This window comes from Cebidichthys violaceus, unplaced genomic scaffold, assembly GCF_023349555.1.
Source record: "Cebidichthys violaceus isolate CVI_PGR_0920_01 unplaced genomic scaffold, fCebVio1.0.p SCAF_2, whole genome shotgun sequence".
In the NCBI taxonomy this organism is placed as follows: Eukaryota; Metazoa; Chordata; class Actinopteri; order Perciformes; family Stichaeidae; genus Cebidichthys; species Cebidichthys violaceus.
In genome coordinates this window covers 22,119,493-22,142,595 of record NW_027176372.1, presented here as the reverse complement: position 1 = coordinate 22,142,595, position 23,103 = coordinate 22,119,493, and the positions used below count along the sequence as shown (strand labels likewise).

General features: G+C 39.9%; 4 protein-coding genes across 6 annotated transcripts; 3 read left to right on the top strand and 1 right to left on the bottom strand.

Moving 5' to 3' along the window:
* Positions 1-1,899: 1,899 nt before the first annotated feature.
* On the top strand, positions 1,900-2,322 carry LOC137875965 (angiogenin-like). Its single transcript, XM_068715481.1, has one exon. The coding sequence runs from the start codon at positions 1,900-1,902 to the stop codon at positions 2,320-2,322; it is 423 nt and encodes a 140-aa protein (XP_068571582.1).
* Positions 2,323-10,784: 8,462 nt separating this feature from the next.
* On the top strand, positions 10,785-13,497 carry LOC137875715 (uncharacterized). Its single transcript, XM_068715190.1, has 6 exons — positions 10,785-10,854; positions 11,173-11,502; positions 11,640-11,999; positions 12,451-12,585; positions 12,724-12,767; positions 12,849-13,497. The coding sequence occupies exons 1-6, from the start codon at positions 10,812-10,814 to the stop codon at positions 12,981-12,983; spliced, it is 1,047 nt and encodes a 348-aa protein (XP_068571291.1). The 5' UTR covers positions 10,785-10,811; the 3' UTR covers positions 12,984-13,497.
* A 374-nt stretch (positions 13,498-13,871) lies between these two features.
* On the bottom strand, positions 13,872-17,851 carry LOC137875714 (immunoglobulin kappa light chain-like). 3 transcript variants are annotated; one of them, XM_068715189.1, is made up of 7 exons: positions 17,775-17,803; positions 17,579-17,635; positions 17,291-17,385; positions 16,872-17,207; positions 16,294-16,410; positions 14,860-14,927; positions 13,872-14,614 (listed from the first exon to the last, which is right to left on the bottom strand). In XM_068715189.1, the coding sequence occupies exons 3-7, from the start codon at positions 17,325-17,327 to the stop codon at positions 14,474-14,476; spliced, it is 699 nt and encodes a 232-aa protein (XP_068571290.1). In that variant the 5' UTR covers positions 17,328-17,385; positions 17,579-17,635; positions 17,775-17,803; the 3' UTR covers positions 13,872-14,473. The 3 variants fall into 3 exon arrangements, with proteins under 3 accessions (XP_068571290.1, XP_068571288.1, XP_068571289.1); XM_068715187.1 differs by having other exon boundaries at positions 17,291-17,635; positions 17,775-17,851; XM_068715188.1 differs by having other exon boundaries at positions 14,860-14,924; positions 17,291-17,635; positions 17,775-17,851.
* Positions 17,852-20,921: 3,070 nt separating this feature from the next.
* LOC137875713 (signal-regulatory protein beta-2-like) lies at positions 20,922-22,891 on the top strand. The gene is made up of 6 exons (XM_068715186.1): positions 20,922-21,089; positions 21,213-21,542; positions 21,726-22,082; positions 22,182-22,313; positions 22,463-22,518; positions 22,595-22,891. The coding sequence occupies exons 1-6, from the start codon at positions 21,047-21,049 to the stop codon at positions 22,754-22,756; spliced, it is 1,080 nt and encodes a 359-aa protein (XP_068571287.1). The 5' UTR covers positions 20,922-21,046; the 3' UTR covers positions 22,757-22,891.
* The last annotated feature ends 212 nt before the right edge of the window (positions 22,892-23,103 follow it).

Below are 23,103 nucleotides of genomic sequence, written 5' to 3'. Positions count from 1 at the left end.
CACATTCGTGTCCGTTTTGTAATGCAGTCCCATGCAATAATCATGAATATCATAAGAAATATACATAATATAGCAATATTTACAGTACTTTAATTTCATTTTGTGCATCCAAATATTGTCGGTTTCATTAATTGTTTAAAATGTAAAAAATACATCTAGTTTTTAATCGATCTAGTCTCACGACTCTGTTTTAAAAGTGATGAGCGCGACGGCCAAAGCCTCATGCAACGGCTCCACTGCTGAACAAAAGCTGTGGCTCATTTCTCAGACCCTGACCAAACACCAAGACGGATCGCTGAGAACAAACCTGACCTGTTTTTCACAGGATGTTGGAGGTTAGAAGTGCATGAAAGGTTGGCGATTTTAAGTTCTCATGGTGGGTTTGTGGGCCAGGTGGTTACAAACACTGCTGCATGCTCATCGGGGCTGCTGCACTGAAGTGGAGCCTCAACTTCACACCTGCCAGCAGCTGTAATTCTTGTAGATCCAGCCTGATGCTCTTTGTCCTCCACCCTCACAGTAGAGAAAGACACCTGTCCACATCAAATGTTGTCTGTTCTTTCCTCCGTGTCTTTGATTTGAAAACGAGTACACTAACAAACCATTTTTACTATCAGAATATTGTCAGCATAGTTTTTCTTTAGATGCAAACATTACAAATGGATGTGACGAGTGGTGTACCTCAGTCATGTTTGCGGGTCCGCTCCACCTTTTTAAAAGTCTGTCTCCGGGTATTACACGCCGCGTAATTAGCACTGCAACATGTGTCTTTTGCCTTTTTTACTTGAAGGCATTCCTTTTTAAGGATTCTGTTGTTCTACAGAAGGATTCTGTTATTCTACAGAAGGATTCTGTTTTTCTACAGAAGGATTCTGTTGTTCTACAGTACTGTTTGTCATTTTTATTTGATATTGAGCAAGAAGTGTTTTCCAAAAGGTTTGGTGTGTTTCATGCATGTTAGTAATCCAGTGAGTTGAAAAACCAAAAAATGAATATCTAAATAAAAAAAACAAATGCCTACCCAACAAACAAATAATCAAGATACCGGGTCCATCCCATAATAACTGCGTGTTTTTTCAAGTAAGTCATTACACACACACACACACACACACACACACACACACACACACACACACACACACACACACACACACACACACACCTTTGTCCTGTTTACACTGTGATTTCCCGTCACTGTGTCGTTGGGCCAAGAAATCAAAGTTCAAAACAAATTATATAAACGATTCTGCAGTTTATACAGACTTCATTGTCACTGTGTTGCTGATACAGGTAAATATACTTTTTATTACACGGTTCAACAGGTGCAAGACCATTTTTTTGACTAAAATATGTATATGTTTCTATGTATAATAAATATTTAGTTTCTAGTTTTTCTAGGACTAGACAGAAGTAAGGAAGAACAAAGAACTGTTCAGCTTGTTCCCTCACCTAAAAGGTTTGTTCCTCTTTATTATCCAGTGACAAGAGTTCATGCAGGGCTTTTATTTAGTGGCTGTATTGCATTTTAGCATAAAAACTAAATTCATATTAATGACTTATTTTTACTAGTATTTCAGTATTTTTTTTTTTTTTTATATCATGATATTTCTATGGATTTTTACAGAGCTTGTAAAGTCTAATAAAGACTTTTTTAAATGCTTTAATCTTATTTGCATAATTTTTAAAATAAACAAATTATGGGTCTGAAGAGGTCAATAACTTTCACTGTTTTCAGCTCTTAATATAATTTGATAACAGTGGTGACGCTACTACACTAATTGTCTCGCAAAATGTATTTGCATATGGAACATACAGATAATAATGATATCACAGTGTATTCCCCTATGCTGCTGTATCTTAACGGGACATTTTTCCCCATATTTTTTCCACCAGGGAATCATGAGGATCCCATTTGCTTGTGTGCTGCTGCTTTCTGCTACTGCGCTCGCTCAGCCAAACGACTCTTACAGGAAGTTTATAAACCAGCATATCAACGGGCGGATGAGTGCTGACAGATGTGACCAGGTGATAGGAGAACGTAACATCAAAATCAACGTTAATGACTGTAAGGAGAAAAATACCTTCATCCTAGCCACCACCAACCATGTCAGAGCCATCTGTGGGCAGGCAGGAGAGCCATTTGGTCAGATGACCAAAAGCCTCCAGCCCTTCCAAATTATTGTCTGTCAACTGAGAAACCAGGGGGCCAGGCCTCCACGCTGTCAGTACCGCGGTCAAGCTCGCACCAGGAAAATCGCAATCAGATGTGCGAACGGCTTTCCTGTTCACTTTGAAGGAGACATCGTTCACTTTGAGAACTGACTCAACAGTGACTGTGTTCTTCAGTCTCTTGTTAAATAAAATACATTTGACCGCATGCAGTTGTTCGTTTTGTTTTTAAGATGTGAATAGATGAGTGCTCTTTATTAGAGGTGTTCCATTAGCTATAAGAAGATGTACACATGTATTGTGGTTTTAGCCCTGATACAGAGACTAGATTGATCCTTTGCAGGTAAAACACACCTTTATGACCTGTTGAGCACATAAAAGACTTTTTGTTGCAACTTCTTGATCTTTTTTTTCTAAGGGAAGGCTGAAATATAACAGACTTGAGGAGTACAAGACAAAAGCAACAAACGACCGTCTGTTGCTAAGCCTTTTTAGTTCGACCTGCTCTGCCAGTTCTGTACTGAATGTGGCCCCCTCTTCCCTTTAGACCGGACCCTGACCTGTTACACAGCTAACCTGTTGGATTATTTGGTTCCTGATCATACAGATCATACTGATCATACACATTAGAAGAATGTTTACACTCCACTGGGTTCATGCTTCCCCACATTTGAAACTGAACTATGATCAAAAAGCATTCTGATCTTGGCAAGCACCATGAAATGATAGGACCATTTGTGTTTCCTATAAATACATCAAAGTCCAGAAAGGAACTGCCAGAGTCAACAGAGGTGTGGCCAGATAAACCCAAACCCTTACATCTCTGATACAATCAGCTGAGTTAGGCAACGTAGTAAACATGACATGCTGGGGGTCCAGGGGCTGAACAGATACCTCAACTAAAACCCTCGTTGTTTGAGCATAGATGTCTAATGATACTGAGATTACATGAATGTTTGCAATCCACAAATCAGACATTGAACCAGTCAACAAACATTGTGGTAAGTTTGAATGAACCTGTACCAGAAGATGGCAGCAGAGGAGAGAGAGAGAGATTTTTTAAAAATTCTTTTATTGATCCAGAACAGATCACAGTCACGTCATCAACCCAAACAAGAAAATAAAACAACTCCTCCAACAACAGAAAACTACATATCAAACATGAAACTCAGCTTTTTACATCAGTCATCAGTTGAACTTTCAAGCTGAACTAAATATCAAAAGTATAACAGACTCAATAAAAAGTCTTAGATTTCATTTCATTTTTCATGTCCATCTCTCCCACTGGTGATGTTCAACGGTGTGATGTTGAGGCTCTGCTTTGAGGGTCAGAGCAGAGAGACAGAGAGCAGTGCAGAGACACAGACACTGTGAGCTCCATGGTCATCAGGGTTTCGTCTGTTGAACAGTTCTACCTTTCTGTGCTTTGTGAAGGAGAGTGATCTGCTTTCTGAGGCGGAAACGCTTCTTCTCCTCCAGAAGGTGCCTCCATGTGTGGACTGATCGAAGGAATTTGGTGACGTCACTGAAGTGATCACTTATTCTGACAGATTTCTTATTAAATGTTTGATCCAGATATGAGTTGATTTCTTCCAGTGTATACAGGTCTATTTGTTTGCTGGAGGTTCCACTAGCAGACATGTTTAACTCAGAGTCATTCTCCATGTCCTCCCCACCGGACACCTGGCTGTTGGACCCACTGGGTTCCTCACGTGTGGAGGCTGCTTCCTCCGCGCTGTCTTCTGGTTCTGGTTGTTCAGTCTGAGAGCTGATGTCCTCTGCACCGTCAACCTGCTGCTCCTCCTCACCCTTGTCTTTACCACCTGCCGCCGCGCCTGCAGTACCGCAACCCGCCACCGCAGCCGCGGGCCCGGCCCCAGGTCCGCCAGCCGTTGGTGGGACCACCGGTCCCTCAGCCGTAGGTTCGATCACCGGTCCGTTATTTATTGGTTCGACCATGGGTCCGTTATTCGTATGTTCGACCGCCGGTCCGTCAGCCGTTGGATCGACCGTCAGCCGTCGGATCGAGCGCCGGTCCGACCGCCGGTCCGTAATCCGTGGCCGTGGCTCCTGCTCCGGTGTCTGCGCCAGCAGAACCGGTCCTCCTTCTGTGCGGACAGGTGACCCGTTTGTGTCCCAACTCTCCACACTCGAAACACCTGAGGTGTCCGGAGCTGGCGTACACCATGTAGGCTCCGTCTCCGTGCTTCACCCTGAAGGACACCTCCAGTGTTTGAGTCGGTGAGTCGAGAAACATAAACAGCTGTCTCCTCAGAGACTGCACGTGTCTCAGTTTAGGGTCTTTACATCCCAAACTCACAGATTTTAACCCGCTAGCAAATTTCCCGAACCTCCGGAGCTCCTTCTCCAACAGCTCGTTCGGGATGAACGGTGGAACCCCGGACACGGTGATCCGCGTGGAGGGCGCTGACAGCGGGGAGACCTGCACTACCGCGTCCCGGATGAACACTCCGCTCTCGATCAGCTGGTGGACCAGAGGCTCTTCTCTGAGGAACACCACCACTGCTTTGTTCATCCTGGAGGCGAAGCACAGCTGATCGTGTCCCACCTGCTCCCCGACAGCCAGCAACACCTCCTCCACCGCCACGCTGGTATCCGGGGGGACGATCCTCACTCCTTGCCGGAGAGACGGAGGTGGCGTCTCGGCGGACGCCATTCCACCTGAAAATAACACTCCTCACTCACACTCACCGGAAACGGAAAGAGAGAGAGAGAGAGACAGAGAGAGAGAGAGAGAGAGAGAGAGAGAGAGAGAGAGAGAGAGGAGAAAAGGAGAGACAGAGAGGAGAAAAGGAGAGACAGAGAGAGAGAGAGGAGAAAAGGAGAGACAGAGAGAGAGAGGAGAGACAGAGAGGAGAAAAGGAGAGACAGAGAGAGAGAGAGGAGAAAAGGAGAGACAGAGAGGAGAAAAGGAGAGACAGAAAGACAGAGAGGAGAAAAGGAGAGACAGAGAGACAGAGAGGAGAAAAGGAGAGACAGAGAGGAGAAAAGGAGAGACAGAGGAGAAAAGGAGAGACAGAGAGACAGAGAGGAGAAAAGGAGAGACAGAGAGACAGAGAGGAGAAAAGGAGAGACAGAGAGAGAGAGAGGAGAAAAGGAGAGACAGAGAGAGAGAGAGAGAGAGAGAGGAGAAAAGGAGAGACAGAGAGAGAGAGAGAGGAGAAAAGGAGAGAGACAGAGAGAGAGAGGGGAGAAAAAGAGAGAGAGAAAGAGAGAGGAGAAGAGAGAGAGAGAGAGAGAGAGAGAGAGAGAGAGGGGAGAAAAAGAGAGACAGAGAGAGAGGGGAGAAAAAGAGAGACAGAGAGAGAGAGAGAGAGAGAGAGAGAGGGGAGAAAAAGAGAGACGGGAGAAAAAGAGAGAGGAAAAAAGAGGAGAGATAGAGAGAGAAAAAGAGAGGGAAGAGAAAAAGAGAGAGAGAGAGACATGTGAAGTAGAGAGAGAGAGACCAAAGTCAACATGGGACATGCATTTAGCACGTATTAATGCAATGCTACATGTGTAACTATAGAGAGACAAAAATACTAAAGAAAACACAGGAAGTTGCTTCTCTCAAAAGTACACACACATACACACACACACCTTGTAGTTGCATCTCGAGTTTTCACGATGTTACCTGTACCGTATTTTCCGCACTATATGGCGCACTTAAAAGCCTTTAATTTTCTCAAAAAACGACAGTGCGCCTTGTAATCCGGAGCGCCTTATATATGGATCAATTGGTTAATTGGTTGATCCATACTGGTTGTACACGGCGCTCTGTCAAAATGTTTCAGTACGACTGGTAAACTACAAAGCCGCACCGCTTGCAGCATTACGGCTACCGTAGTCAGGGGCGTCGCCGAAGTAATAGCGGTAAACACCGCTCGAGAGTTACTATGTTGTGAATGCACTAACGTTTGATTTAGTGGTATCAGACTGTTTCTTTTACGTGTTTACTGAATCAGGGAAAAGTTCCCCTCTACGTTTAAGTTACCGTATTGTGAATCAATAAAGTTTGACTGAATGATTTATCTGACTGTTTTGTTGACATTCCCTTTAGCACAGCTCCATCTAGTGGATGCATAACGCAACCCCAGTCAAACGTTTGACTGTAGTAGCTTCTATTCTATGCGCCTTATAATCCGGTGCGCCCTATATATAAAAACAGTTCTAAAATAGGCCATTCATTGAAGGTGCGCCTTATAATCCGGTGCGCCTTATAGTGCGGAAAATACGGTAGTCTAAACTAAAGGGAATGATTCAGGGTTTGATTCATTGAAACCTGCTCTTCGCTTGTTAGGATTCTCTTTCCTTCAGGCCGTGGACAGTTGGCACTCCTACACTAACTCACTCCAAACCACAACATTTAAATAGACAGTTTCGATCGCAGTCAGATTGTGTCTGCACATTTTTTTTTCAGCCTCACCGTATCGCTGCACTCAAAATGGCACTTTGACCTTCAGTACACAGCTAACAAGAGGATAGTTTAGCCTGACTCATGATGAATGAGAAGCTCATCCTCTGTGAATCAGAACGTCTTCTCTACGGTGTTTCAGTTTTCTTTTCTGTTAAAGTGAAACTTGTGAATACAAAAAAAAATGAAGCTATTATTGTGTAAAAGGCCATAAGTGCTTCAAAAGTGTCCAAAATCCCGTGAATATTGTCACTCCCACTTTTACACTGACAACTAAAAATGACACCACACAGGAAAATATTTAATTAATGGAAAAGATATTTTAATGCTGTGCTTTATCTGCCTCTTCAAAGGTTTCAAACTCTTTTTTTTATGATCACACAGAAGAGAGCAACAGCAGAAGTTGGTCTCTGAATGTTTTGGCAGTGTTTGAAATTAATTTCTCTTTCGGTAAAGGTTATATTTAGGATACAAACAGTTTTCAAACCACACTTCTGTGTTTTCCTGACATGCAATGTCGAAACCAGACTGCTGATGATGTCATGTGTGCAGAATGTAAAGACTTGGTTGTGAGCATTTCCACTTAGGTGGAGAACTACAAACCAACGTGATGACAGACCAATCGGATGGTTCTGAAATGGTTCCCTCCAATTTGATAGTCACATTAAGACGAATCATCCTGCAGCATGATCTGAATTAAGTGCCGTTTCAAATGGATTAACCAGAAAATGCTGATCATATTTTGCGTAGTGTTCGCGTTCCCAATTGGGCGTAAGTATGCGTACAAAAATTCAGTTTCACTTCTGTTATGTTTCAACTATTGCCCCCTTCTCATGGTGACTTTGGCGTGATTGTATCGCATGCAATTTGTTTTTTTCAGGATGCACAGACCACCAGAGCTTTGTGACAAAGACGGTTTGTGTTGGAGAAGATGTGACTCTAACATGCAGCCGACACTCTTCATCGACAGGATTCTTATTTTGGATCAGACTTGTTGCTGGAAACTTCCCTGAAATTTTAGCATCCACTTATACTTTTGATAACGACAGCGTGTTTAAAACTCGTCGCATTACAGCACAACAAGAACCCGGAACATTTGTTCTACATATTACCAGAACAGAACTCGGTGATACTGCATTTTACTACTGTCAACAAGTGGTGGAACTACAGACATCGTTTTTGAATAAAACCTTCCTGAGAGTCAAAGGTAAAGAATATTCACCTTGTTCATACCCAACATTTGATCTGTCTGTCATTCATTACTATAAAATGTTATATTTATTTAATTCACAAGTTATTCCGAACATGCAGAAGTGTCTTTTGCAAACAAAAATAGATCTTGAGGGGAAAGCTTGCGGTTGATTTAGTTAAGTGTACACAGTAAACATTAGTGCCGGGTTTCTTTAGTCAATCTTTGACATCCTGTGTGTCCTTACTGTTCATACTTATTGCTATTTAGGGTTTATCATGTAATAATCCATTAAGGGAAGGTTTGTGGTATCATTTGGTTTAATTCATATCTTTGAAAAACTACCTGAGTACTTGCAACACATTCTTTTTATATCATGTAAATACAGGAATATCGTTTTTTTATTCATCCAGGACCAGAACCTGATATCACTGCTGTCATACAAGAGCGTTCATCTGATCCAGTCCATCCAGGAGACTCAGTGACTCTGCAGTGTTCAGTCCTCTCTGTCTCTGAGAAGAAGACGTGTCCAGAAGAACAGTGTGTACTGGTTCAGAGCCGGATCAGATGGATCTCATCCCAGTGTCATTTATGTACAAAGAAACAACAGTGCTGGATGTGAGAAGAGTCCTGAGGCTCACTCTCCACAGAAATGTGTCTACAGCTTCTCTAAGAATGTCGGCTCCTCTGATGCCGGGACTTATTACTGCGCTGTGGCCACATGTGGAGAGATATTATTTGGAAATGGAACAAAAGTGGACATTGAAGGTAACCACCATTTTGCATATTTGATCTACTAAATCAGCTTCAATTAGACTTGAAACCTCGTTAACTTGTATCGTTTGTTCTTAATATTTCAGCCTCCAGCGCGTCGTTTGGCGATTGTCAGAAGGCCAATACAGTTCTGTGTCTGTCTTATGCTGCGTTGGCTATAAGTTTGATCGTTATAGCCTTACTGATACACGCCATCAAGAAGAAAAAGTACAGTTGTTGTAAAGGTAATAAAAGTAACTTAACTCTATAATTAAGTAAATTTGACTCGATAAACATTAGTGCTGTGTTTCTTTGGTGTTTCTATCATTCATTTTCAAAATAAAATGAAATCCCCTGCATTAGTCCTGTACATACTGATTGTTATTCATGGTTTATCATGTTGTTATCTAGCTGCTGCCCTGCAAACAAACGCTGCAGCAACAACCGCTGATCAGCAGGTGAGTCATTTTAAAGATAAGATGTTTACTTGGTTCATTTATGTTGACCTAATAATTCATGTTTTGCCATACGTTTCTACAGGCGGATGAAGACGCGTTGGTTTATTCTGTAACAAACTTCACCAGAAGGAAAGCTGACAGGAGGTTAAGAAGAGCTGAAGTCGAGGAAGAGAGCATCTACTCTGATGTTAGATAATTCATGTTTATTCAATGCTTGAGTGCTACACTAAGTGGCAGATATTTAGCAAAATAATATGCGATGTTATAAGATAAATGTGTCAGTTACTGTCTATATTTAGATCCTTTTCATTTTTGTTTTAGTTCTGTAAGTTGATCTTTTTTGTATGTAAATGTTAAGCTCTTATTTGGAAAGTTTGTATTAAAGCTTTCTTTTGTGTGGCCAACCATCTACTGCGATTGGTGTCTATTGCATCTGCTACAACTACAACATGACGCCTCTGCCCCTAAGAGCTGGCGTCATCATTTGCACAACCACAAGACGTCAATGTCGGGAAAGTTACTGTGAAAGAGAACACTGTTTTAAAGCATTTGAACGAAGCACTGTTGCTGTGTCCCTTGTGGTCCGGTTCATCCAGGCTGCTGAGGACAGTCAGTGATTTGTCTGATTATTTAGGATCATTTGGTAACCAGGTTAACATTTATCAGCTCGAGTGTGGGTAGTTCCCCCAATTCTCAGAAAACGAAAATGGCTTAAAACAGTTTCTTTTAGCTTGTTTCCCATGTCGTGCATGCAGCCATTTCCTTACTGAAAGTGGGTTAAGAAGCAACCGTACTTTGCATTTTAGTGCTGCTATTTCACCATCGTACTGAGATACGTAAAGCTTTGTCCAGACTGAATGATCTCAACAACTGTCCTCGAGGCTGACTCTTCAGGCTTTCACAAACTAATTTAATTTGTTCCATTTTCAGTTTCAATGTGCCCAAATTATAGCAGACCAAATAAAAAAATAGTTTTGATGAGAACCGTGCGATGAGTGAATTTATTTTTGGTCTTGAGAGCACATTCTGTGTGTTCTCTCTGGCCCAGATGTCCATCGTCCACGTTAGTCTGCTCCCACTCACGTTATCAGGCTTTACCTGTGTCCATTTAAACAAATGTTCGCGCAGGCAGTCTGTGTTTTGGTTCACTTCCTGTAACTCGGTCGGATTATGTTCTCACTGTAAATTAAACTGCATTAGGGTTCATTTGGAAACGCTACAAGACCATCTCTAGCAAGCGTTCTTAAACCAGTTGTTGTGGGCTGCACCAGAGCACGATTACTACATCACAACAGCCCGAACTACCCTCACCAGAGTTCTATTATAACAGACTAAATGTTGGCTTGAGAAAGAGACGTCAATGACTTTGGTGACGCCCTGATTTCTCCTGCTGTCTTTTTCTTGCGTCATGAGGTTGACATCTTTGTCCTATTTGGCTGTTTTGACAACTATACACATACTACATAAAATGTGATTCAGATATGTATTGTCCTAATGTTAGTGATCCCTAACGACGTTTTCACTTTTTACAGAAACGTTAAAGAATCCAACGTAGGAGGGAAATATCCTTAAATGTACTGTATATATGAAAAAATACTACTCAACTGTGTATTATTGTTAAAAATTGTTGCGCTGCAGTTTGGCATATCTGTCCTCAATTCGAACAGACCACAAACCACACAAGTCTTAAAGTTGCATAAGAACATTTGTGACAGGAAATATAGTTTTGAAACCTCCCTACTGTGACGGTCTGACCCGTTAGCACCGTCCTATATCATCTCCTCTACTCTTTGAAAACCCAACGGAGGTCCTTGGAAGAGACGTCAGGATGATCTTTGTATGCGTTGCTCTGCTTCTTCTTCATCAAGGATGTAAGTGCTCTCCTGCTCTGTTCAAACTATTTACTATGAGTGTTTTGTCGGGGAAAAAAGTTGAAATGGTTACTTTATTAATCCCGTAAGGGGATTTATTACTTATTAGTAGTAAGCAAATTATGACCACCTGTCTCTTACATTATGTGATACAAATTCAAACCAACTTTATATTTCTAGCTGTAGTTTCAGAAGTCAATGTGTGTATATAAAATGCATGTAATACATAGTTTGTTCTATCTACATTTTCTAAGACATTATTCATATAAATCAAGATTATTATTTCAAATATATTCTCTCCATTGTCTTTTAATACAGATGCAGAGATTTCGGTGACCGCAGTTCAACTTGGCGAACCTGCAACCTTCACATGCGTTTTCTCCGATTCGCATTTTAGCAATACACGGGTCAAGTGGTACAGACAGAGAATCGGCGACTCTCTTACGTTAATCACTACACTGATGAAAGGCACCGCTCAGCCTACGTTTGAGCAAGGGTTTCACCCCTCACAACTGTATTCAAACCATACAGAAACCATGAGCTCTCTGACCATTTTGAAGACGGTCGAAGAAGACGAGGCACTGTATCACTGTGCGGTCACGACCTGGAGTAAGGATCAATGGAGTGCCACGTATTTGTCTTTAAAAGGTAATACAGCATGCGTAGAATCACAAATACCAGATGCTTGGTGTCGTAGCACTTTGTTCATTTACATCTTCAACATCTATTTTGACATTTCCATTTTGATGGTCCAACTCCGCATTTTCCACTTTGGTATTTTGTAGGAAACACTCAGAGGATGAGAGACTATACTGTTGTTCAGTGGCCGACGGCGTCTGATCCAGCTCATCTCGGGGACTCCGTGACTCTCCAGTGTTTGGTCTTCTCTGACTCTCGCAAGAAGTCCTGTCCGGGTGAATACAGTGTGCACTGGTTTGGAGTCAGAGCAGATAAATCTCATCCTAACATCATGTACACAGGAGGAAATAGACATGGTGAATGTGAGAAGAGAACCGACACTCAGAGGAGTTGTGTTTACAGCTTCTCAAAGAACGTCGGCTCCTCTGATGCTGGAACTTATTACTGCGCTGTGGCCACATGTGGAGAGATATTATTTGGAAATGGAACAAAACTGGACATAGAAGGTAAATATCCAGTTTTCTCCCTTTTTAGTGCCACCATAAGTGAAAAATATCGTACTCTTTGACAGCATGATATACTATATATTAGTATATTAGATTTTATGACAGCAACATTCCATCGAATGGAAATATTCTAGATATCTTCGGCATCATTTTACACACCGTCATATTTGGTATCTTAATGACAGGATGAAAGGAAATGCAGTTCTGTGAGGTTTAACAAGGTTTTTCTGCACATAAGTTATTAATTATCAACCCACTGGCAAGTCAGTGTGGTAAATTAGTTTAATATGAAATGTGCATATTTAAGTGTTAATGAATCTTGATCAGAAGTCAAATAGAAATCCATACAGATTGATTGTAGGGAAATACATGTGACAAGTAAAATCCTCTTTGGAGGAATTACATTTTCATTTAGTTTTACTAAAAGTCATTGTTTGTGTTCATGTTTCAGAAACCGGCTCGTGGTCCTTTGGTGACGGTACATTTCTGGTCCTGCTGTGTGCTGTCTTTACTATTAGTGTGAATGTTGCAGCCGTCCTTATTTACGCCATCAAGAAAAACAAGTGTGATTATTGCAACAATGAAGGTAATGAAAGATAAATCTCTATATCTCACACACACATGCATATATGTATTTATATTTCATCATTAGTGTTGTAACAAACTAGTGCATCCGTATCTATTTGTATCTCTTTGTATTTTTTTTGTTTATTTCATATTCTAGCTGCTGTTTCCCTGCTTGAAAATGTTGCAAAAAGGAATTTAAAGGTAAGATCAACTTATTCAAAAACACTATTAGTATTTTATTGGTATTTGTCATCTTACATAATGTGCAATACCTTTCCTCAGAGGAATGAAGACGCGTGGATTTATTCTACTGTCGTCTTTACCGCGATGGAATCTGGCAGAGGTGGAACGAGGGACGCAGAAACAACGGAGAGAGAGAGGATCTATGCTGCTGTTAAGGCTTTTGGGTTGGATTAGCATGTTAAGTGGACTGATTGAGGTCAGTTGGTATCGTGTGTGATTGCTGATGTTGTTCTTTTTAAAGAGGCTGTTTGTGCAAATGATGTGTCTTACTTTGATGTTTTGTTCTTCTGCTTACATGTAAAGCTAGTTGACGGTGATAAGAACAGCGGTGGTTAAAGGCCTGTCATCCACCTATGCTGCCGTCACACTGATTCTTTACTGTCTTTGTCTACTGGGTTATTTTTTAGTCGTCTTTACCGTGATTCACCATTTCTAAAATAAGAGTTCTACCAAAAGTGGTATTTACTTGTAACTATGATGAGGATGAAATGTAATGTGTAGTAGTGTGTCCATGTGAAGTCCCAACTGGAATGTTTAATTGTGTTCATCATTACTGTTGTGCTGCCGGTTAATGAAATGCGTGACAGGAAATGCTACTGCAGTCATAATGACATTAACAACAATATGAAAAGTTCAATCTGTGGCGTCGTCATGCAGCTATTTCTGTCTCCAAACAGACAACGAATAAGGAAGCATTCATATTAAGTTTGTGTTTAGATATAATAACGTATTAAACGTTTATGCTTCTTTTTACTTCTTCTTTGTTTTCTGTCGTTTGTCCACTCAAACTTTAAGAAACTGTTGTGAACATTTTTCTGAATTTTGGCAAACCACGTTGTGACTGAAACATTTAACTATCATAGTTAAACTATCATTTACCTATCATCATTCAATGGGATTCACCAACCATTTATACTGGTCTACCAATAAGTCAGACAGTAGTGGTTTGTAGTGGAATCACTGTGAACTAATTCAGTTCACAGTGATTCAGTGGGGTGGGTGTGAAGAGCAGGATAGCCTGTAGGGGGCACTAAAGCAAGAAAGACAAATCTGTAAGTTGAGTAAGTAGATTTAGATTTATTTATTTTATTCAATTATCTACAAGACTTATCTAAAAGTAGCATATTGAGGAAACTAGTATGATAATTGCAAATGTATTTATTCCCTTGAATATTTAAGTGCACCATACAACCAAATTTCCACACAATAATATTTAATATACAGATGATTCAGTTGTTAAAAGGCAACGTAGAGCTGAAAAAAAGTAGAATTACACAACAGAGAGCTCAATGATACAACCTTACACCTGAATTAGGTCCCTTTAATTTAAAATATATATTTTTTTAATCATCTTAGAAGACAATACAAGCAGCAATTTTTGTCAAAACAATAGCAAACCTAGCAATTACTTGAATGTATTCTACACAGCGCAATGCTACTATGCCGTACAACAGTAACCAACCAACAGACTGATGTTAGTCACAACTGTGCAACCAGTCACATTGTAGCACGCTGACATTTGTCACGAGATGAACTTGACCAATAGGAAGCACTTTATTTAAAATGAAAATATGAACTCGTCATTTGTCAAACTTGCAAAGCTGAGCAAAGTCCAACTCTATGAAGATGCATGGGGTTCGGTTCACATGCAGGCCTTGCTCAGCCTACAGGTGGTGCTGTGTGTTGTGGTCTACTCGCACAGCAGAGTACACACACTCTTTGGGAGACTCTCTTTTCTTCTCTCCTCTCACTTTTCTTGTGGAGAAATTCAGTGCCGCATAATTAACTGCATCTCTGTCACCGTCCTGCAAAATAATAACTGTCTGTTAATAATACACTTTTATAGATTAGGACTGTAATATGAAGAACAGTTAATCACAACCAAGCCTAGAATAAACAGGGTATCATCAGGCTGCATGGTGAATGCTAAAACATTTGCACATTTTTTATAAATCTGTCACCTAGAGCCAGAAAGAGAAACCAGGAGACCAGAGTCACAATAGTGTAACAGTTCTGACTCTCTGAGTATCAACGTTGTGAACATATTTACCAGGTCAGTTGATTGATCCACTGTTGACTTGTCATGTCCAGGATTACTGGCGGCACTTGTTGCTTCTGCTGATAAAAGCAAAGCCTTCAGAATGTGAGCACACACTGGGAACTGCATGTCATATATTAATGTGACTTTCTGTCAACCACACAACACCTCACATGTTCAGTTCTGTGCTTAACAGTTACACATTCACTCTTGTGAATCTCATGCGACTCTTCTAATGCTGGCCACTAAAAAACTCAACTAAGGCATTCAGTTGTTTGGTGCTATATGTTGGAAAATGTTACATGGGGTTTAAGTGTTACGTTTTGCTTTTAATTTACTGAATACGCCTCAGCTAACTCCTTTCTTTTCTATCGTAACGTGAGTCGCCGAGAGCAAAAGTGTGGTCAAACCTTTCGCCTAACTCAGAGGCCATCTTCACCATAAAAATGCGAGACGGCTGGCTCGCGGGACCACAGTTTTGCATTCTGCTGCTCATGTTATCGCAGTTTCACAAGCGTGTTGGAGACCTACTGTGGCCTTCAGGTAACATAAAGGCGCAAAAGTTTCTTGCAAGAACCAGTGTTTGGTTTGTCCGTAATGGGATACTGTAGAGAGGACCCGCTCCCTATGCAGCTGATTCTAAGCTAATTATACACTTGTGAAAACGTAGTTGAGTATGAGTATTTATTTGTGCTACTAGATCTCCCTAAACCCTACACATTGTTCCTTTAAGGTAGTCATGTGTTAGTTTATCCCCTAAGTTTTTCTCTTTTGCTGGACTACGCGGTTTGAATTCATCGCAGGAAATATCATGTACTTTATATCACACATTTAGCATTAAACTGTAGTTATTAGTTAGTTATTAGTTAGTTTTCAGAGTATGGATTTACATTTACAAAAAGTTGCATTTTCACATTTGCCATATTTTAAAGTAACACACGTCTATGTTGTCCTAAAGAAGACGTGGATGGATAATAAAAGGTGACCTTTCCTCTGAAACTGTGGAATGCTTTTCCTCGACATTCGAGCTGCAGTCTAAGTCGAGGCCTTTTAAAAACAAACTGCTTCAAACCCACTTATTTAAACTGGCCTTTGTGTCGCCTAGCGCTGTCCTAAGTTTGTACATTTTTGTACAATTTATTCTTGTGAATCACTTTGTGATCTTGGTACTATTATAAATACATTCTACTTACTTACTTTAGTTACTTTAAATAACCCTGGACTCAACGAGGCAACCATTTATTCAGAAGCTCACAGTTTATATCCTTTAGGCTAAAACTAATAAATTACTACCTACACGTATTAAACAAGGGTGAAATAAAATTATTCAACCGCTCATAAACAAAACAGAGAAACTGAAATGACAAATTAAGCGTATTCTTTTCATTCTGGAACATGCGCACAAGTTAATGCTTAATTAAGTCCGTGTACATTTGGGGAACCTACCTTTGCAATGTTCACAAACTCTCCTTCGATTTATGTAGAAAATAAGGAGAACAATCACAGTCACACAGCAGGCCAACAGGACTCCAAGCGCAATGACAACTAGTTCCAGTTTTGATCCTGGAATTAGAGAAATGTCAAAATAGACACTTAACACCTCATTCATGTGAGTTATTTCAGTGACTACCTCGGCCAATATTAAGAGAAACTCAAAACCTGGCTGTTTTAAGACACAATATTTCGAAAATGAATGTTTCTTTCAACAAGCAGAATGTATTATCTAAGTCGAAATTAACCTTCTTCCATTTGTTGTAGTATGGAGTTTTAATAATTTGTATTTCCTTCCACCTCTTTCATCAAAACTCTTGATAAATGAGTGTCCCTCAACTAACATTAACATGTCAAAGAGCTGCGATTCTGTCTGACTTAAAGATGCTGAATATTTATTTAGAGATGCATCCATAAATAATTGAAATGTTTAATGCATTTTATACATATGTATTTAATCAAATCTGACCAGCTTTAATGTTTAAAATGTACTGAAGAATTCACTATTCAGCATTAAAAACTTTAAAACGTACTTGTCTCCACTTTGGTTCCTTCACCAAACAGGATCTCTCCAAATGTGGCCACAGCACAGTAGTAAGTCCCAGCATCAGAGGTCTGTATAGTTTTGGACAGACTGTAGACACAACTTCTTTCTTCTTGTTTATCACTGTTATTGTAAATTAATCCTGGATGAGATTCTCCTGATCCAGATCTGAACCAGTACACTCTGTGTTCATCTGGACACTGGACTCTGTTTTCTTTGTTCATGGAGAGAAGTGAACACTGGAGAGCCACCGAGTCGCCCGGATGGACCGACTCAGTCTCCGGACTTTGTTTCACGTAGAAAGATCTCTGCTGATTTTTAAAGTCTGTGTGATTCACAAAAAGGCAGTTAACATGTGGCTTGTTTGACAAAGCAGCGAGAAAAATCACTGAAATGAACATATTTTACCTTTCACAGCCAAAAGTGTTCCATTCTTGATTTTCATCGTGTATGCCGATCCTGCTTGACAGAAGTATGTTGCTTCATCTTCTTTGCTTACATTTCTGATGTCAAGAACATATTGATCGTTCACTTTTGTGACTGAGAATCTTGACTTGTTAAATTGTTCTTCAAGTGTTATTGTGTTGTAAATTCCTGCTGCAACAGTTTGGACCATATAGCCAAACTTCAGCTTGTACCAGTAAAACAATCTGGCTTCAGCTTTAAGGAATGTACATGACACAGTCAAATTATCACCAAGCTCAAGCACAGTCCAAGAGATCTGGTGAGGAACATCTGCAGTTTGAACCAAGGCTGAAGAAAAAGGACAAATACAAACGCAAAACAAAAAGTGACAATCGTAGAATATCTTCAAGAAAGATTGTAACTTTGACTTTTAACAACTTCAACACAGTTAAATCTGAACAATCATAATGTTTAAAGTTATACTTACACACTGTACCCAGAAGAATCAAAGCGGTCAGTGTTCCGATCATTGTGGTAGATATAACCCTTCTGTTGCACAGCGAATGTGTTTCCTGCCAAATGAGAGACGAAGATCAAGAGGTGATGAAGGTTTACAAAGTCACAGTGATTGGCTAAAAAGAAGACATAGCTGTAAATTGACCAAACCCATGATTGTGAACCTTTTAATGAAATCCAGATGGATTTTTGTTTTACTTCATTGTTAGACCAACTACACTGCATTTCAGGTGAAGAATGCTAGTTTAAAGATAAATATACAAAACAACACTTGGTTAAAAAAAAGATAAGATTGCTTACTCTGCCTCAGGGAGCAAAGGACAAATAGCTTGATTTGTCTTTTACCTTTCCTGCATAAGTGACGCTCAACATGTATTCTGAGTTTCTGTCTGCACCTTTAACAGGCTGTTTACAGCCTTAACCATTCTGACTTTTCTGTAAGAGGCTGGATGTTGCAAAGCTGTCTGACCTGACTAACACAAGACTACCAAACATCATGTGACTGATGTGTACAGACAACAAACCACGAAAGAAAACTAACTCATACATTATTGTCACAAATTCATAGGAATTTATTGTTTAAAACCTTTTGCTCCATGGGCTCACTAAATTAGTTTCTGTAAAGTCCAATTATTTTTGGGTTAGTTTATCAGTGTGTGTTGGTTACTCATTTGAAAGTGACATGTCAGGACCCTTTATTTAATATCTCTATGAATTTGTGATTCTGCAGAACATGGTTTCAGTGTTGTGCAGTGATTATGTTGTAAGTTCATTTTTGTTCAGAAATGTTTGCAAAATAATATATTGGTAAACATTTAGTGAGGACAACCACTGTCTTTCTAGTCTCACAGCACTTTGTAAAGGCAATTTATGTTGAAAACAACAAGCAAAGCCACATGCACCGTGCTACACTGACAGGCGAGCCGTTTCTGCCTTTGACCCACCACTGAAGAGAACAGCTTATGAGTATCAACAGGATATGTAGTGAGGTTTGTGGTGCAAGAGGGGGAAACGCTACTCGAGGCATCAGAAAGGTCATTTTAGTTAAACCACTATACCTGATCGTTTACATTTTGCCTGCCTTTTTGTAACTTTTTTGCAATTGGATTGCAGCACATATGTTTTATTCTGAAGGAGTATCGGTCCGCTACATGCACTGTGCATCACACTGCAAATGAAAGGAAAAGCGGTAACCTTTGAGTCGACCGTTTTCACTACACAGTGATAATGTGTTAATATCTGCTGGCACACCATGTACATCTGAGAACACATTTACCAAAGATCAGTCACGTCTCATGAGTTCTTTGAGCTGCATGTTTCACTCCTGAGTGTGTGTGATGTGTCTGTGTGCATGCATGCATGTGTCCGAAACAGTGTTTGTAGCATGAATAACTGACCATGTGTGGTTTTATAAAAGCCTGCTGCACCATGAAACTGTACTTTCTGTCTTCTGCACTTTGTGTTCTTCATAACCCCCCTTGAGACTAAACTGGTGAGAATGAAAGAAAGTAAATGGGGTTTGAAACCACACCTCAGTTTGGCAGCCAAACCACAACCATGCTCAACTTTCCATTCGTTTGTCAGTGGTGATCGTTAATGCTTATCTTTACACACACACACACACACACACACACACACACACACACACACACATGAAAATACAGGGCAGCATACAAATGTATTTTGTATTTTTTTATTTTATTGTTTATTTAACAGGTACAATGCACGTTGCAGGTTACAGAGAAAAGAAAACGGACACACTAATGCACCAAAAATAACCACCCCATTCACCCTGAATTTAGTATTGTTCTTTCAGCAACAAAAGAACAATACTAAATTCCCACTACCGTGCGCACCATCAGCAATGCATGTCGGAATAAACACAAGGCGGGGTCTACAGACTCCTCTGCCATGTTTTTGATGAGTTTGCAAGTGTTATCTGCTGTTTGATGACTCATGTGGTTTTTACCAACAGATGGCAGTGATGTGAAGATCATTTGTAGCACCATCCATTACTGTAAAGTCTCAATAGACAAACACTAAATGTGAAAGAACACAAAAAACAGACGAGGGCTGAAGTTTGCTTACGTATAGTACCAACCAATTCCAACCAATAATTTGACATACATCCATCATTCAATCTGCAACTCTTAGCCACTGCATCTGTTTAGTGATAGGGAGGTGTGTGTGTGTGTGGAGCCACAGTCCTCTGTAGCTCTGTGACATGCTGCATTCTAAGCCCGCCTACCTTTTAGCGGTCCAATCAAACACGGAGGATTTGATTTAAATCCTTCTTGTAACTGTACACGGCTCAAATATTGCGTTTCACTGCGGAACATGTCACAGTACAGAAGCTAAAGACGCTCCAACTTCTGTTTCACAGGGACTTGTAACTTCCTTAATGTTGTCTTTATTATGAACAATCTTGACCAGCACTGAAAACGTATTGGGAGAAAACAGAAGGAGCCCACACTGACAGATCACAGGTCATGATGTAGTACATCTGAGGCCGTCGCCTCGACATTTTTGAGGAGGTACACCTCAGCTAGCAGCAGTTAGGGATTTTATATATCTTAACTTTCAGTAACTTACATGCCGTTATTGCCAAAAACAACAGTTTGGATGCCCATGAATTGTCTTAGGAATTAAGTTCATATAATTGTGCCGTTCATGTTGCATGGAGAAATGAAATGAAGCTTGCATCTTGTCACGGTGTAAACATTTTCTTTGCCTTTATTTTTAACTCAATATTCCCAAACCTCAGCAACGTGTTTTAGTTACTTATTCATACTGTAGTTGCCAAGCAAAGATATTGGTGAGATAAATAATTCTGTCTTGAGATTGTTTGTTTATGGACCAATCTGCAGGTGGAAATCCTTAATAAATGACGTTGAGCAATGGTAATGTGAAGCGTGGGAAATGAGTTCCCTTTGAGGTCAAATTACTTCAGGGCCATGAGAAACTTGCCTGCTTTGTTGTTGTTGATTTTCTTCACAGGAAAAATGTTGTGAACAAAGTATGTATAACGTGAGATGGCAAACACATGAAACACTAGCAACACAAGTTGGAAAGTTTTGGTTGATACATTTCCACTGTGGTAGTAGAGTGAAGAGCCGACATCAAGAGAGGCCAATCAGATTGCTCTGACATTAATCCCTCCCACTTTATATGATTCTATGAAGGTGAATCATCTTCGGATACGATCTAAATTAACTACAGTCCTTCATGTGAAAAGAAAAGAAAATGATGATCATATTTTTCATTCTGCTCGTGCTGAAAATGGGACGTAAGTATTCAAGTCACATTTACTCCAGATACATATTTTAAAATGACATCTTCATGCAGTAATATAGAGGAGATATATGAATGATCACTGTTATTAATTACTCTGTTTTCATTTTATTTTCAGGATGCACCGAAGATCGGATCTTTGAGACAAAGACTGTTGGTGTTGGACAAAATGTCACTCTAACATGTGACCGCCGGCATTCTTGGCGATCAACGTACTTATTCTGGATCAGGCTTGTTTCTGAAACCTTCCCTGAAATATTACGAGGAACAATAGCCAATAATTACGACGTTGTTAAGGAGACTCGTCACATTACAGCAAAACAAGAACCTGGAAAATTTGTCTTGCATGTTAACAAAACACAGTTGAACGATACTGCAGTCTACTACTGTATGAAAGTGAGCTTCAGCACCATGACATTCTCAAAAGGAATATTTCTGAGAATTAAAGGTAAAAACAGCAACAGAAATCATTCATGTTGTATAACAGCAATGTTACGTATTTGAATGTTTTGTTACGCTGCATATTCAATTGGTTGTAGAGATTGTAAAACCCTCTGAAATTTAATTAAATAATGTATCAGCATTGAATTGAGTATGACATGTTAAACATTTGTTGTTTTTGATTTCTCAGGACCAGAACCTGATATCACTGCCGTCACTCAAGACTTTCCATCTGATCCAGTCCGTCCAGGAGACTCAGTGACTCTGCAGTGTTCAGTCCTCTCAGACTCTGAGAAGAAGACGTGTCCAGAAGAACACACTGTGTCCTGGTTTAAAGCCGGATCAAATGAATCTCATCCCAGTGTCATTTATGCACAAAGAAACAACAGTGCTGGATGTGAGAAGAGTCCTGAGGCTCACTCTCCACAGAAATTTGTCTACAGCTTCTCTAAGAACGTCGGCTCCTCTGATGCCGGGACTTATTACTGCGCTGTGGCCACATGTGGAGAGATATTATTTGGAAACGGAACAAAACTGGACATTGAAGGTACAACATTTATATGTAATCGCTAAATTATCATGTTATCTAATAATCTAAAATGTTTATTACTCTTAATGTTAATTATTTATTGATTTAATGTTTCAGTTGACACCACCTGTGATTCAAAGAACGACAACACGATTCTCTTTGTGTTGTGTTCTGCTCTGGCTGTAAGTCTGATTGTTATAGTCGTCCTTGTTTATGCCGTCAGGAACAAATCCTGTGATTGTTGCAAAGGTAAGAGACGTTACTCGACCTAATAAAGTATGTTTCCCCAAAAGCTAACATTTGATTTACGTTTGTGCTGTGTGTGAGTCAACATACACTATCATGCATCTTCTATAAAGTTAAATCCATCTTTAACAGTTTATTTTTTAATAAAACAGCTGCTGCCACTCTGCAAACAGATGCTGCAACAGCCAGTAACAATCAGCAAAATCAGGTATATAAAGATGTAGCTACTAAATAAAAGATACCTGCAATGTTTATGTATCTGCATCTGCATGCGCATAAATTAGAATCTGCTTTCTTATGTTCCATTTTGTCACTCGGAGAGAAGAGGACTCTTTGGTTTATTGCACACCGAACTTCACCAGGAGGAAAGCTGGCAGAGCAGAGAGAAGGAATCAAAGAGAAGAGGAGACGATCTACACGGATGTCAGGGCTTTTGTGACGGATAAACGATCCAAAGTCTGAACATTTAAAGTGTTTGGTAATAGTATGTACATGTAGCATTGTGCATTCCATCCTTGTAATTTTGTTACATTTTTGTGCATTTTATTATTAAAGTTTTCTACTCAAATGACACATCTATCCCCGAGTTTGCTTTTTGGAATATTTATTTTGAAAGTGCGTGAGAAGGGTTGTCTCTCTTTCTCTTTCACTTTATTTTTTTATCTGATAAGCAAGATTGTACTAAAATGTATATAGTTTATAATTATAATTGTGTGCATGTGTTGATTCCTTTAAACAAACTTATGACAAAAGATAGCACATCTACAATGAAATTTAAATAAAGATGAACACC